Here is a 17605-nt window from a genome sequence, read left to right as displayed (position 1 = left end):
GTACGTTTCATTCCCTTGAGTCCTTGTAAAAGAGAAACCAAGACGAGTGCTGGGCCCATTCGCTCACTTCTTTAAATGAAACGACGACTAATGATAAGCGTGGTGCCCATACGGACGATCCCTTTATGTGCCTGCTCAAGAACCTGAACCGTGATGAGGAAGCTTTAATTCGGGGCCAACTCTGACGCGGCCTATTCAAATGCATATGAAAGGCAAAAACATTTTTCTGCGATAAGCTTTGGACCGATTATAATGAAATTTATTGCATTTGAGAGAGAAAGTTCAATTATAGTGACTATGGAGCGCGGAATTTCGGTTTATCTCCTCAATTTTGTTAAAACAATATTGAAGAACTCGAAAATTTGAAAAAGGTAGCAGCACGAAGTTTACAAATTCATACTTCTGCATCAAGAATAGATATTGCGGATCTGTAAACGGCAACCATTAGACCAATGAAATCGGACAAATTGTATGTCTCAATTTATATCTTACGTGAATTCGTTACGTTGTTTGCAAGTGTTCTGCAAAAGCTGTATTTTCGTAGTACAAAATTTTTTTCAGGTTCCTGTGTAACACATCAATCTTGTCAGCTTTAGAGGTACTATTAGCTGCAACTCACAGAATTGTATTATCATTTCCTTGTTGTGGAGTTACGGAGTTGTAAACTTGATAGTTCTGTTATTAAACATTTTTGAATTTTGCGAGCTTTTAATAAATAATTGTTGAGGTAAATAAAATATTCGAAACAAGCATACACTAGATTTTAAGTTTTTCTTTTAACTGCGAAAAACATCGTCAAATTTGGTGCGGCGGTTGCCGAGAAAAACGAATTTTCCTTTTACATGTATTTAGATAGGAGCACCCGAGCTAAAGCTTCGTCTTAGCAGAGAACACTAATTTACCGAATCCTTGAATATGCATCTACAGCCTCGAGCCCCACTGAGAAAAATTAATATTAGCAAGATTCAGTTTTTACTAAATAAATATTTGCGTTTTTTCTGTCGTAGATATAATAGAGACTTTTCAACTTCCTCTAGCCTTTCTAATCAGAACGTAACCCCTCTATCAACACGTCGCCACAAGGAACACGTTAAGGTTCTGCACACCATAATTAGCTCGCCAGGCTGTACTCGTGGAGATGAATACATTAGTTCACTGAACCTTCCCCTACTTGTGCATTCAACCGCCTAAATCTTTTCATGTTTCAACCAAGAACCTGTATGTACGCACACGTCTCTCCCCTTGCGCTTGGTGTGTCGTCCTCTCTTACGTCCGTGTCGTTTTTTTTGTTGCGCAGTATGATTTGAGTAATGGATTACCAACTTGCCCGGAATGCTGCTCTCGTTAAAAATGGAACATTGGGAAGCTTTGTCCGGAGGTGTTCATTCACTACAAATGACAGATGTTGGTCTGAAATTGACAGGTAATGTTATTCCCACTCCTGCAATAGCCGCAACAGGGCAGCGGAGTTCAATAATCAAATAATATTTAAATAACGGTCCCTAGAATTCTCAAGCGGTACCTATAATCCTTTCATCACAAGAAGAATCGTGCCGCAAATGTTCCTTGCAATGAGGCGCCAACATTTCTGAGGCAACCAGAGGCCCGCACTCTTCCGTATGATAGGGTAAATTGCTCTCAGTGTCTCGTCACTATTATTGTTTGAAAATGTTTTTCGGTATTGTGCTCGAGTACATACCGTGGCGCAGCCTGCCGCCAGTGCCTAACTGGTGCGTAATGTTGGATCGCATGTCCGAGCGCCATCTTGTGCTCCGTGCTTCGTCGTACTGCTGCGAAATTTTCCTTGGTTGCAGCAGTTTTACCCAACAGCACTTGTTATTTGTTTCAGCTTTAAGATTTTTTACGTTGTAGGAGGATAAGGTGGTCCTCCATGCTGATATCCGCCAGTTGTTTCTCTACGTTTGACTGCAGGAATAGAAAGGATGGTAGCTTCGACAGAAGGTACCGTTGGTGATTAAGTCCCGGTGACAAGTTTGAAACCTTGCATGACCTGTACGAAAGAACAAGTTATATTCTCAAGAGCGAAGCTATGGAGCATACGGAGCGATATACAAATGACTAACGCAGCTGGTCATGCACATGGCTTAGTGACATACCTTGTACGTTGTGGATCTTTAGTTGTACCAAATACAACTACATGTTTCTACATGTGAACTCCAGATCTTGTCATAGATGTTCGGAACTTATTGCTATGTACTATTTAATTTTATTCAGTGATTGCCCTTTCTTGTGGAAAACGAGATCACACTCTTGTAGTGCATTGTTCGGTTCAGTGAAATCGTTATCTGTGGCTGTCTATGTGCATGAAATGCGGCTTCATTATCTGAACAACTTGACATTGCAAGTACCTTCTTCACCTTAAATTACCAGGAATATTCTTCGTCAATACATCTCTTTAGCAGCTTAAGTTTTATCGCTCGTACAATGCAGAACCTTCGATATTAGCACGCACCTTTATTAGCTTGCATATGAAGCGCATCATGCCATTTTTCCATACCTCGTTCGCATACGCCCTAGGTCAGGATGGCACACTGAGAACAAAGAGAAGCGAACTTTTGCGGAGATCAGGTCTTGTAGCTGTATCCTAAACTAATATTCCTAAGAATATCAGAATGAATCGCTGCCTCGGCTGAACGTGCTATAAAAAACATTTATAAGGGACCGAGCAACGTTTTTCTGCTCTTATGCGGCAGTGTTTAGTAATCAACCACAAGGACAGACTTTACGAACTATCAGCACAATATTAGCCTCCTAAATCGCGGGATAAGATCACCGTGCAAGCTATTACAATATCTAATGTGATCCCATTTTGCAGGCAAGAATGATTGCAGTGCCGGCGCTTCGGCTCTCCTACCCAGTACGTTGAGTAGCATGGCGGCTTAAAAAAGTGAAATTTTGGCCGACTGCGTAGATATATTTGTATGCGGTGCCGATGTATGCATGCAAAACTAATCAATATTTAAACGTTACGGATGCGTATATAGGGATATTTGCTATCCGAGCTTCTTGGCATGACAAAATAACACGACAACAAATAGTTATTACCTTTTAGGCAAGATATGACATTGGATTAACTTTACTGTTGACGATGATTATTGTTTTACGGCAGTACGGCTCATATGCGCTGAAAGAAATTGTGCATAAATACCTTTTTAACAAACCTTTGATTTTTTCTGTCTTCGGTTACCGTATTATCAGGAGCAAAAGATACAGGGGAAGCGAATAGAACGGTAAGTATTATCAAGTTCTTCAATTTTGTTGCATTTCTTGTCACTCACTTATCATATGGTTCGCACATGTGAAATATAAATATGTATATCTGTCATAGCAGATATCCTTGTAATGTAAATATCACGTGTTAATTGATCATGCAGATTAGGACCTGTTTGTTGCGGCCTTTTTTGTTATTATTCAGTGATTGAGATGTGCATCTACACGCAGTCACTAATCTAGGTGCAGGAGTGCATCCGATGAGCATGAAAAAATATCTGAGCCTGTAGTTTTTTGAGCAATTAAAATGTCTCACAGTAGAGGTGAGAAAACGAGTTCTATCGGGAACGAAAGCACATCAGTGATTCACATAGCATGCATTTTATTGTGCGTAACAGCAGGAACAGCATGTTGCCGTTTCTAATAAAATCTTATGAGGATCGCATGGAAAACTTTGTACAGAAAGCTATTGGTACGTGGTTCGTAAGGATTTTACATAGAAGGTGATCATTTAAAAAATTATAGATTTTTTCTGAGAAGTGCTCATTGCGATAAGAAAATTCTTGTCCTCGAGCTGGATTATGGAGAGAGGTGCAGTTACTTGCAAGATGATTGGAAAGACATAGTCACCAAATTAACCAAAAATCACTAAATAGCTTCTTGAATAATTAATTTACGAGAGAGCTTCCAAATTAGAAATTGCCGCTCACGAGTATGCAAGGCTCATACACTTGGAATGAATTTCCAGGTTAACACAAGTTTGGAAGCATGCGTCATCAAACTCGCCCTAAAGCTGCACTGTTGTTTCAATTACTTTTTTAACAAGATGACCTTTATGCATTGAAGCCCAAAAGTATTTGGAATGCCCATGCATTTCGTCCCGCAGTTTCAGAAGTACCTCTTCCGAAACTGGTGTTTTGAAAAGTCATTCAAAGTGCATACTTTTGCACAGTAATTATCTACAATTCGTGAATGGCAATATTTCCTAGGATGTAATTACGTACAGATTTTATTGAGTGAAAGAAATACGTCAATTAGCTCAATATGTGCTTCAATGTATCGCGCTAGTAATATCCGCCTCTTCGTCTAACGTAGCTCATCGACAACAATTATGCCATCTGCCACAGGCGATTTATAAAAATAGCGCAAAACAATAAAATGCTCACCCAAGATATAGGAATGAACACAGCAAATGTAATATATTAAATAGCCGTCTGGCTACACAACATCTAGTGCAATTGGTTCTCCGCTAGGCTCAGATATTTCCAAAGTAAGCCGCCAGTGCAATTAAGTGAATTGCACGGCTTACAGAAAGCATGTCGAACATATATACATAGCCGGCTTTCATTGCGTGAAGAACATTTGCACCATGGACTTTATAGTGAACATAACTTAGAAATACATGTACCAGTGCTGTTCCGCCTATTCAGGTGGATATCTGGAGGGGGCAGAATGAATGGGCAGTGTATCAGCGGCATAAAATATTCATGTTTACATTTTGCCAGATAACTTGTGGCAACCTGTTCTTTATGCCTCAAGCTCGAGAAATGTAAACCTTGACAGCTCGTAGATTCGGTAACCACAGTGCGCTCTCATTAAATATGTTTCCCAGAAATATTACTGCTTAGTAGTGGCAAGTCCTTGCATTCTGAAATTCTACATGATGCAGCATAAATGTAACTAGAAGTTTATGGGATTTACACGCCAAGCTAAAATTGCCAGCCATTCGTCATTCGTTCTTGCACAGACACTTATGAAACTTGTGTCATCTGCAGATACAATGAATCGAGCTCTGCGTAAACATAACAAGAAAATTTATGCAGATTAGATATGCAAACTGTCCGAGGATTTTTCTTTCTGGCACTGCATAGTGTATCACGTGATTTCTTTTCAATGTTTCTATCACTCCTTTACCTCCTTCGGACCTCCTTTCATCTCCTTTACGGACAGCAGTTGCCCATGATTGTGTGGTTTCTGCTTAGAGTGGCGCTGAAGAGTACAAAGTTACAGATGTGCGTAAATGATGGAGCCGCAATGTGGCAGAGAGCCTTAATAGGCCTCTCACATACCTGGTACAATGGCTATGGTTTGATAGGTGCCCTTCCCATGACACTTATTTGGAATCATGTGAAGCAGCACTGGTATCAATAAATTGTGATCTGAATACGTTTACGTCAGCGTCAGATAATTTCCTACGTGGAACTCTGGATAAGGCAGCCGAAATATTTCTAATTACCTCGGTTTTTGGTTTCTGGAAAAGGGCGATAAAGCTTTGAAATGATGGGACCTTAATTTTGTAGAGTTGTGCTAGCGAGATATCTTGTGGTCAGGAGCAACAAATTGTGAAATACTTGCATGAAGAAACCTGCAATGATACACCGCGTCATACCTCGCTCAGGTGGCGCTACACTCTGCTCTGTAATGTGGCTTTGCTTAAATGCCTATATCAGTGTTACTCCCAGCTTCAGTCGCCTTCATCACATCCAATTTTTCGAATTTCGGAACACTGTCCATTTCGACTGGAGCTTCTGTTACTGTCCTTCGTCACTTTGTGATGAGCCTGTTCTGTGGTCAAGATTTTTGGCTCCAATTTGACAAGGTCTCTTCGTGAGCTTCATATTTATAATGTTATTTTTATTCTGGCTTTTCTCGTTGTTGTCACCCTAAACTAATGGCACGTACCCACGAAGGGAGATTGGCCGTGGCTCGCAACGAATAGCATTCTAACATCCTCCGCATTGCTCCGCTATTCCTTTACCTTAACCTTCCTTTTGGGAGGCTGTGCTAACCAGCTTAGACCCGCCACAGGAGCGACGATTTATCCACCGGGCACGCGGTGTGGCGCGAGCCAATGGGGCCCTGAACTAAGGGCTCCATCTTCCGAGGAAGTCAGCCCATTTCATCTAATGTATATGTTTTCTCCCTACCTAAAGCCATACAGAATGATACTTCATCTTCTTTTCTTCCCTGTGCTTCTATCTTCTCATTCATAAAGCAGATATTGCTCCTTCTTTAGTCGTTACAGAACCCGCCCCCCTCCCCCCTCCTCTTGATCGTCAACCCTCCTGGATTGATAGGCACCACGTTGCCGACCGTTGCCATGTCAGTCGCGTTTCGTGATCCACTGTAGCAAATTCATTTCAAGACTCCTCTCTTGCTGGTCGTCTTCGGCACGGTATTATGAGCCGTGAAAGCAGCCTTTGAACCTTCCAAACGTCTTCGAACCAGAATGAAATCTCCAAATCTGATTTAATGTAGCTTTGTTGAATGAACACGAGAGCAGTTGCGCTTCACGGCGACTTTACATTTCTCGCGCTCTTATAACGATTTCATACGTCCTTGAAGGGTTAAAACGTTTGTAAGACCAAGGAGGTGATGAACTGCCAGCCAGTTTTACTTCCCATGGCAAGCGAAATATGGACTTCATCCAAACGGAGTTGTATGAAAGTGTTTATGGTGACCAACAGCCCGTTCAAGAGCGCATTTCCAACAACTTCGCAATTCCGGATAGACTGTGATAAACAGCTTGATAACCCTTATCGCTCTTTGGGCCAATGAGTTGGCTTCCAGGTGATAGGGTGCCGAAAAACGAAGTTCGGTATTTGGTAATGCAGAACATTGTTTCAAGCGCTTGCGTCTGAAAGCAGGGCCGTTGTCGGCAGCAATAATTGACATTTCCGAACATTTCACAACTGAGTAGCGATATAACGCCGTTGACAACTTCTTTTCCTGCCCCACATGCAACCATCCTCGTGCATTCGTCGATGTGCAGAAGAAATGTTTGTGTAGCTCTCACTCCTTCCGCTTTTTCATTAAGCTCCCTACAATCAATGTCCACTGTTTCAAAAGGCTTTCCAGAAATCTTTGTTAGCGTCACTGCCCTCCCGCCAGGCTTGAATTGTGCTTTGCTGATTTGGAAATGGTGACGAGTTATGTTTATATTTGGATATTTCGTGCTGCATTGTGCTCCAGTAGAATATGGACTTGATTTTTCAGGATTCTCTCTAGAAACCGTTGTGGCCACAAGGGTCTGGGGAGTCACGATAAAATTGAGAGGTTCTCATGACGTTCCTATTAGAAATGCGCAGTCTACCATTCTTAAATGCTGTATCTTCCGTGCCGTCTCACAAAAGTTGGTTGACACACCTCTGGGCATTAGGATGTATCGATAGCCTTGACATTGCGTCAGCCTCAGGCAGCTTCTCTCCTGGCCTGTGAGCAACGCAGAACGCGAATTGCTGTATTTCCCTGACTCACCTGAGCAACTTTCATTTCGGCTCTGTGGGGTCTCACACATGCCGTGCCCACCCTGTTCTGCGGGCAGGCATTAAGCTAGCAGGCTGTAGTATGTGAAAGGTTCAATAAATGTCTTTGTGACGGTTTTCGCTACTGTCTCGCCGTTCCCTTGTCCCACGAGCACGTGTGAGACCCCACATCTGTCGCCTAGCGTGGAACTCTCGGGGCATCGGAGAATAGTTTGGTTAGTTTTGCTCAGTTGGAGGCAACCTTTTTTTGAACCGAAGCGTAGTCCTAGGGTGGATTGCGATCGCTAGCTTCGGTGGCGTGTTTTCTTGAACAAGGCGACGGTTTCTGTAGCGTGCTTATACTTCTGCAAATGCTATCCTTTTTCGCAACTGTTTTTAAAGAACATTGGTCGGAACGAGAGCCGCGTGGTCTGCGTTCTGGGAGAGCGAGTTCTGGCACCCGCAGGGCACTGATAAGCCTGAAGCGAGTGAGTTGGGTAGTCCGAGTTTCTTATGTAAATAGCTTCGTCTGCCTCTTTGACACTGGAACTCGCGCCTCTGAGAGCCGTGTGGCCGTGGGACACGGGTGCCGCTACTGCCTGTCTGGTATTGCGGTCTGGCACCGGGCGCTCAAAGACCGTCTGGGACGGTGGACGCCGTGAACTCGGACGCTGCGTGCACCGAACTGTGTAGGACCACCTCACAAAGCTGACGTCTCCTTTCGGCTGCCTGTCTTGCGCCCATTTTCGGGTGTTGCTTTTGTATGCTAGTTGTTTCCATTGTAGAGAAGCCTTAGGCCTAAGGCTTCACGAAGCTACCTGTCACATGGAGGGACACAATCCGGTGGACCATGGCACGAGCTGTCGCACTTTGCTTCCCTCACTCCAGTTAGCCTCGCCAGGAATCGAAATTACTTGTTCGACTCAACAAGGTGAGCTTCGTTCACGTGAACTTTGCATCTGAATAGGAGCCCGAAATTTTGCTAGCCGAGATAAACATCGCCCACGTGGGAGACGTGCACGCAGAATTCGTCACTCTTGCACAACCTTAGCCTTTGTCGAGTGCGTTGAGTGTCCGCAGCATGAGCGGAGTCATCCCTGGATTTGTGTCCTGCACGTCGCCTGCACTGCTGCCCCCGGACTGCCATTGGGGCACCAAAGGCAATGGAGATGCTTGTGGCCTGTTCGGCGCAGTGGCTTCTAGCGCTCTGTTGCTTACATATGCATAAGAAATACATTTTCCAAGGATTTAGAGTTTGTTCTAATAATTACAATAAACCGCTCTGGAAAAGCGTCTTCACCTACGAACAATTATAAGAGCACCAAAAGTGTTGTGCCTAACAAGAACACCTCCGGTATGATGACATTATGTATGACATGTATGATGACTCCGGTAATATGACACTAAACAAGTCCCAGTTTCGCCCGAAAGGCGAAGCATCGATTGCGATAGCGAATGAGTAGACAGCTATACGAAGTAAGGATAGCAGTTTTATCGGCCGAAGAAATTTGGAAACATTCGCTTGCTAACTGATTTAACAATCATGGTGTCGACGAGCGCAAGCAAACATGAACCCACCAGACTCTGTGAGCGTGGACACTCGCTGTCAAAACGCTGGTGTTCGCACGCGAGAAAGCATCAACAAGCTAAATTACCTTCGGGCGGTCAAGAGCTTCAGCGGAAGAGCGGCCATAGTACAGCGCACATAAAGGCATGAGCCTTCTGCAGATCTCTTTCACGATATGGCGCGCGCGACCGCGATGGGCCGTACAAAGAAGACACTTGTTGGCGGAATCGAAGCCGCACCCCCCCCTCCTTCCTTCCGCGCTGCCTCAGTGCTTTCCTCCATATATGGCGCGCGAGTGAGCCGTGATCGTGAGTTCCGTTTGCGCGTACTCGCTAATTGCGCAGTCGCTGTCGGAGCACAACGGCGCCCCGCTCCCTCCCTCCCATCCCCCCCACAGCCTTTCGCTAGACAGATATCCTTTCTCGGGTCCACTTTCTTCCTTCACACGCGTTAGATTGAACCGCAATGGTCAACTTTCGTCGCGTGTTTTTACTCGCACATACAGCATACAACGCGCGGCGACAATGTTATCGCCCTTGGACTTTATAGGGAACATTACGACGACGGCGAGGGCAAAAAATGCGCCTGGGGTGTCCGTATAATCGTAATCACAATAAAGCCATAAAGCGGGTTGATATCTTCATCAAAGGCTAGTCTTTCTAAGGCACATTATCCCTGTTTATAACTATTATATGGAATAATATTGTCACAGTCGGTAATGTGTGAAGAAGAGGACTATGATGGTGGTCTGAGAGACGACGAGGAAGAGGGTAGTTTTTTTATCGCTGCTCTACGCTTGTTGGCCCAGCCATTAAAAGCCATCTGTAAATATACGCACGCTTCTTCCTTTCCGTAACATCATTGGTGGACGTGCGGGGTAATCACTTGCGCAAGACGGAGCTCCGCAGCGGACGTAACCTGGCCACGATGTCATCCGAAAGAGAGAGTTCAACCACGGCCCCGTCGTCGCCACCGACGGTCATCCTGGCCCAGCCTCGCGACCCTGGCATGTTTTCTGGGATCGACAACGTTGACGTCGATGACTGGTGGCAGAATTACGAACGGGTCAGCGCACACAACAGGTGGGACAGCAGGCTTATGCTGGCCTATATAATATTCTACCTCAAGAAAACGGCATGGGTCTGGTTCTAAACACACGAAGAAGAGATTACGAGTTGGGATCAGTGCAAGCAGAAGTTAGAGATTTGTTCGGCAAACCCGTCGGCCGCCAACGTGATGAGAAGATGGACCTTGGGACACAGACGTCCACTGAATCTTACGTGGCGTATATCCAGGACGTCCTTGCTCTTTGCCGCAAAGTAGATAACAATATGACAGAGGCAGACAAGGTCAGCCACGTCTTAAAAGGCATCGCGGACGACGCGTTTAACCTGCTTGTTTATAAGAACGTAACAACGGTCAATGAGATCATTAACGAATGTCGCCGCTGTGACGACGCGAAGAGTCGCCGCATAGTTCAGCAGCTTACGCGGCTACCCAATACCGCAGCTTCATCGAGGTGCGAAGACATTTGTCCACCGCGTGAGCCCACCTCCTCCGAGAACGTCGTACGTATCGTTCGGCGAAAAATCGAAGCAGCGTCTCCTGCCACGCCTGTGACGCAGTGCTTTGATGATTCCAGGCCGCTTGTGTCACTTATTCAGTCGGTCATTCGCCAAGAACTTGCCAATGTAGGTCTTCCGTCCATCTGCTCCGCCAGCCATCCTGACTTTGCTTCGTCTGCTGCCTCTACCCCTGTTCGCCGGAGCCAATACGGTCCATATCCGGGCTATCGCAACCCGGCCGAATGGCGCACCCATGATGATAGACCCATCCGCTTTTACTGTGGACGTGTGGGCAACATCTCTCGCCACTGTCGAAGCTCCTGGCCAGCCCACTCTCGACCAAGGTTTCCAGCCTACCGCCGCTCCCCACTGAATCCCCGCCCGGCATCCCTCTCCACCGAGGTTGAAGACGCACCTGACAACGCTCGAGCCACCGCGACCAGCCGATCACCATCACCCCATAGTCGCCGCTCCCGTTCGCTCCAGCTGCGTCGCTCTCCATCCCCAGCTTACCGTCGCCGCCCTCCGACGGGAAACTAATTGGGGCAGCTACTAGAGGTGACGCTGCTTTAGAACACCGGCCTGAAATTCCTCTGCTGACCCTGCCTACTAATCGGAACCTTTTGGACGTGGACGTGGATGGTTTGCCCGTTACAGCACTCATCGACAGTGCAGCCCAAATTTCCATTATGAGTGCGGAGCTTCGAACGCGCTTGAAGAAAGTACTGACTGCGGCTCCGACTCGACTGCTCTAGGTCGCCGACGGTGGAACTCCGGTTGTGCTTGGAATGTATACTGCTCGTGTCAGTGTCGCCGGTCGCCACACGTCCGTTTTGTTTAGTGTGCTCGAACGTTGCCCTCACAATGTGATCCTGGGACTCGACTTTCTGGCCGCCCATTCTGCTCTGATTGACTGTTCCGCCGGCGTTGTACAACTTGACCTACCCCTACCTGTTCCCTTTGACCTTCCAGCTCAAGCTCCAACTCAGCTTTGTTCCGCGGATTTTATACGCCTGCCATCTCTTGCAGCAACCTGAATCCCTGTCTTAGCCTGCCCACCTGTACCTGACGGAGACTACGTCCTTACTCCCACGACTTCAGTCCTGCTTTCTCACAATGTCTCCTTCCCACACACCATCGTTTCTGTTGCGGACAATCAGACATGTCTTCCCATCCTAAATTTCGGACAGTGCCCACAAGTAGTTCCTCGAGGCATGTCTCTTGCCACGTTGTCACCGACGCACGAGTGCCACATTTCCGCTCTATCTGTTGCGCCGTCTTCGACCAATGCTCATTCTCCGCCGTCTACATCAGCCCCGACCGACGACATTACAAAGATGATTGCACTGGACCTCTCGGCGCAACAAGCCGCAGAGCTCCGTTGCCTCCTCGAGTCCTACTCCGACATTTTCGACCTGAACGATCGCCCTTTGTGTGAAATCACGGTCGTGAAGCATCGTATAAATACCGGCGATGTAGCAACTGTTCGCCGACGCCCATATCGGGTGTCGCCTTCTGAGCGACACGTTATCCAGAGCGAGGTTGACAAGATGCTTGCCAAAGGGATTATTGAACACTCTTCTAGCCCGTGGGCGTCCCCTGTTGTTCTCGTCAAAAAGAAGGATAACAGCTGGCGATTCTGCGTTGACTATCGTCATCTAAACACGATCACCAAGAAAGATGTATATCCACTTCCCCGCATTGACGATGCTCTGGATTGTCTCCACGGTGCCACTTATTTTTCATCTATAGACCTTCGCTCTGAATATTGGCAAATTGCCGTGGATGAAATGGACCGTGAAAAGACCACATTCGCCACACCAGACGGCCTACATCAGTTCCGGGTAAGGCCTTTTGGCTTGTGCAATGCCCCGGCAACCTTTCAACGGATGATGGACATGCTCTTGCGTGGTTTGAAATGGTCCATCTGTTTGTGCTACCCGGATGACGGCATTGTATTCTCTTCAACTTTTGCGACTCATCTTGAAAGACTTTCATCTGTTCTTTCTGTTTTTCGCACCGTTAGCTTGCAGCTAAACTCGTCCAAGTGCCACTTCGGTCACCGCCAAATAACCATGCTCGGACACCTCGTCGATTCGTCAGGCATTCGCCCCGACCCCGCTAAAGTTCATGCTGTGCAGAATTTCCCCGTACCAACTTGTGCCAAAGATGTTCGCAGCTTTATTGGTCTTTGCTCGTACTTCTGCAGGTTTGTGGAAAATTTCGCCCATGTTGCCCGTCCCCAGACTGACCTCCTGAAGAAAGACGTTCCTTTCTGTTGGGGCTCTGAACAAGCGTCTGCTTTCTCGCAGCTCATCATGCTGCTCACCACACCTCCTGTTCTCGCCCATTTTGACGCCTCCGCTCCGGCAGAAATCCGCACTGATGCTAGTGGCTACGGCATTGACGCAGTTTTAACTCAACGCCAATGGGGACACGACCGCGTCATCGCCTACGCCAGCCGCCTCCTCTCTCCCGCAGAGCGCAATTACTCGATTACTGAGCGCGAGTGTCTCGACCTCATTTGGGCGGAGGGCAAGTTCAGACCCTATATATATGATCGGCCATTTACAGTTACAACCGACCACCACGCCCTTTGTTGGCTTTCCTCCCTTAAGGATCCCACGGACGCCTCGGTCGCTGGGCCCTACGGCTACAGGAATACAAATACACTGTGGTCTACAAGTCGGGTCGTCTACATCAGGACGCCGACTGCCTGTCTCGTCATCCCGTCGATGTACCGGACGGCTTAGTGGATGTCGCACCGATCTGCGTTCTTTCGCTCTCTGCCTTGCAAGACATTGGCGCTGAACAACGACGCGATGAGTCGTTACGCCCCATTATCGAACGCCTCCTCTCTGATCCGTCTGACCCATCCCTTCACATGTTCGTACTACAAAATGGCATCCTGTATCGCCACAACATGCACCCCGACGGGCCCGAGCTCCTAACCGTCATCCCGTCTCATCTGCGACAGACTGTACTGCAGCAACTGCACGACGTTCCCACCGCTGGACACCTTGGCGTTACGGGGATCTGTGACCGAATTCGGCGACGGTTTTTCTGGCCCCGTCTCAACCGCTCCGTTCGGCGCTATGTTGCCGCGTGTGAGTCGTGTCAACGCCGGAAAAGACCAGCTGTGCCTCCTGCCGGACTGCTGCAGCCTTTGCATAGAACGGCTGACCCTTTTTTTCGCGTTGGCGTTGATCTTCTCGGACCATTCCCTATATCTAATGACGAAAGTAGGTGGATTGCCGTCGCTACGGACTATACAACTCGCTATGCCATTACTAGAGCCCTACCGACCAGCTGCGCTATAGACGTCGCTGATTTCTTGCTTCACAACGTTATCTTGCACCACGGTGCACCTCATCAACTTCTCACCGATCGCGGCAGATACTTTCTTTACAAAGTCATAGACGACCTACTTCGATCATGTGCTACTAAAGACTAACTTACTACCGCTTACCATCCTCAAACTAACGGTCTTACCGAACGCCTGAACCGCACATTAACTGACATGCTAGCAATGCATGTTTCCTCCGATCATCGCAATTGCGACACTGCTCTACCATTTGTCACGTTCGCCTACAATTCCTCGCGCCACGACACAGCAGGTTATTCCCCCTTCTATCTACTCTTCGGTCGTGAGCCAACTTTGCCTTTCGAGACACTCCTCTCAACCACGCTCGACTCGCCGACAGAGTACACTCGGGTTGTCATAACCACACCGACCCAAGCACGCCAGATTGCCCGCATTCGCCTTTCTGCTTCACAGACACGCCAGAAGTGCCGTTACGACCAGCGCCATCACGACGTGCATTACGAACCAGGTGCTCTTGTGCTAGTCTGGTATCCGAATCGGCGAGTTGGTCTTTCGGAGAAATTCCTCTCGCGATACTACGGCCCTTACCGCATCCTTCGCCAGGTGACCCCTGTCACATATGAAGTGTCTCCGCTGGATGCCACGGTGCCTTCACCTCTCTCTGACATCATCCACGTCAGCCGTTTCAAACCTTACCTTTCTCGGACAGATGAGCCGCACCAATAAGGTGCTTTTTCCTACAGGGGTGCTGTCACAGTCGGTAATGTGTGAAGAGGTCTATGATGGTGGTCTGAGAGACGACGAGCAAGAGGGTAGTTTTTTTATCGCTGTTCTACACTTGTTGGCCCAGCCATTAAAAGCCATCTGTAAATACACGCACGCTTCTTCCTTTCAGTAACAATATTATGTGATTCTTAACATGCATGTCATCATATTCATGGGAATCAGGTCATTTTTTGGCATATAGACATTGCATGATATGCATTCATGGTATTTATGCCAGTTATGGAACGACATGCAGGTAATGACATGTAATTCATTTCAAATATGCATATCATAACACGTTTACCAAGAATATATCAAGTTAAAGAAAATTACTGTAGGGCTCATCACACAATGAAAGTCTGTGGTATTTCGAATTGCTGTCGAGCAACATAGTGATCAGCAATAATGACGGATTCACGTCTATTTAGGACGTGTAGTGGTAATTCTGAGACTTTCGTTGCTTCGGTTATATGCTACATATTTCTGTATCGTGTGAGTTTGCAATGGAATTTCCTTGCCGAGATCAGCTATAAGCTTTGAGGCATGACAGCAGCTGTACAACGCCGTTGCAGTGACGATGGAATGACCAAGAAGTACTGATATCGCTAGAACGGCAAAGGCCTGCGGCAAAGACAAAGGCAATGCACCAATGAGGTGCGGGTTCTTCTAAGACCACGATGACAGTGAAGCGACGAACGTCGGACAGTGACGGCAGGGTGAAAATGGCATGATGACAAATGCATGACGGAGAAGGCCTGACGACGACGGTATGACGACAACCGGATATGCAGCGGGAATGACGACGATATCACAACAATAATAATAATATTTGGGGTTTTACGTGCCAAAACCACTTTCTGATTATGAGGCTCGCCATGGTGGAGGACTCCGGAAATTTTGACCACCTGGGGTTCTTTAACGTGCACCTAAATCTAAGCACACGGGTGTTTTCGCATTTCGCCCCCATCGAAATGCGGCCGCCGTGGCCGGGATTCGATCCCGCGACCTCGTGCTCAGCAGCCCAACACCATAGCCACTGAGCAACCACGGCGGGTGACGATATCACAACCAAGATGGCACGATGACGACGGTATGAAAACCGGTACATGCTAGCACCTGTGTAGTGCCGACGACGCAACGACGACTGCATGACAATGGCGTCATAATCATGATAGATCACAACATGATTGCGATAAAACGAAGAATAAGAAATGGCGTCCTTGAATCGACAATAGCGGCACGGCGACAATATCATTATGACGCAGAAGAGACATTGATGGTGGAACTACAGCGTGACAACCTCATCATGACGACAACGATAAACGTCGACGATTCTGCGAGAGTTGGATGTTGAATTTACAAGTATGATGACGGCGTGACCAATTATGGCATCCGGAGGAACGCAGGGAAATAATATAATAATAATAATATTTGGGGTTTTACGTGCCAAAACCACTTTCTGATTATGAGGCACGCCGTAGTGGAGGACTCCGGAAATTTTGACCACCTGGGGTTCTTTAACGTGCATCTAAATCTAACCACACGGGTGTTTTCGCATTTCGCCCCCATCGAAATGCGGCCGCCGTGGCCGGGATTCGATCCCGCGACCTCGTGCTCAGCAGCCCAACACCATAGCCACTGAGCAACCACGGCGGGTAGGCAGGAAAATGACTGCATGACTATGACGGTATGATGACAATGGTGCGATGATCATTGCATAAGGAAAGTTTCAAGGCAACGACAACATGATGAGAGTCGGATGCCGTAGGTCTAACGACGATGGTATCACGACAATGACATGCCAATTCTTAAACTATGGCGATGGTATAAAGATGAACGCTTGACGACGATGACATGACGGCATGACAACGGAGGCATAACAGCGTCGGTGTTTCGACAAACCAATGAACACGATGGCATGATGACGGCGGCCGAATCACGAGATGAAGACGATCACATGATAACGAATAAATAAAAAAGGAATGACTTCGATTGATCAGCCGCGATGACATGCCTAGAATCACATGAAAATACTGAAGTTATGATGACCGTGAAACAACAGCGAGACGACAATGTCACGACCGCGATGGCACGACAACAGTTGGTAGTCGAACTTAAGATCATTGTAACAAAGAGCGACGGCATCTCAACGAGCGTGTAAGTACGAATGCATGAAGGTGATTGCCGACGACGATTGGTATGATAACGGCATGAGAACAATGGTACGACGGCGACTGCATCACAACAATGACGTGCCGATGACCGCATCAAGAAAGGTGTGTGACAACGACGGTATGACGCAGATGGAGTTATAGTGGCACGACCATGACGACAATATGTCTGAAAACTGATGCATAATAGCGAATGTCTTATGGTGACAGCATGACAAGGGCGGCATAATCAAGACTGAATTACATCAGTATGATTACAGTGCAATGACGAAGAAGGATTGACGTCGACGGAACGATGAAGGCATTACGACACTGAGATTGCGTTAATGAAGTGCTGACACAGAACCACAGTGTGACGACTTCTCGGACGCGATGTCCTGGTGAGAACGATATGAAGAGGATCAGATGACAAAGCAGGAATGGAGACGATGCAACTGGCAGGACGGCACCACGACCACGAGCCGACATCTAGTTGTTCGAGCTATTAGACAACCTGGTCACTAGGTCAAGCTAGAAGGCGTGACGACTACGACATGACGAGAGTAAGACTGGGAATCTGGAATGAAGACAATGGAACGATCACGAGGGCATCATGATCATGACCATATACCTAGTTCCCCAAGCAGATCGACAGCGTGGGTCACTGGTTCGTTGTGAGAGGCTAGCTAGCTAGCTAGATAGATTGATAGATAGATAGATAGATAGATAGATAGATAGATAGATAGATAGATAGATAG

At 47.1% G+C, this 17605-nt stretch overlaps 1 protein-coding gene across 2 annotated transcripts in view; it reads left to right on the top strand.

The window, feature by feature from the left end:
• Window positions 1-17605, top strand: part of LOC142591291 (uncharacterized) — a 250753-nt gene that overhangs the window by 132688 nt on the left and 100460 nt on the right. For both annotated transcript variants that reach the window (XM_075703620.1, XM_075703621.1), the window contains one exon: window positions 3220-3251. In XM_075703620.1, the coding sequence (XP_075559735.1) occupies window positions 3220-3251 (32 nt within the window). The remainder of the gene's footprint in view (window positions 1-3219; window positions 3252-17605) is intronic.

Source organism: Dermacentor variabilis, chromosome 8, assembly GCF_050947875.1.
Source record: "Dermacentor variabilis isolate Ectoservices chromosome 8, ASM5094787v1, whole genome shotgun sequence".
Taxonomy (NCBI): Eukaryota; Metazoa; Arthropoda; class Arachnida; order Ixodida; family Ixodidae; genus Dermacentor; species Dermacentor variabilis.
Note: the sequence above shows the minus strand (reverse complement) of the source record. Positions and strands in the feature narration are given on the sequence as shown.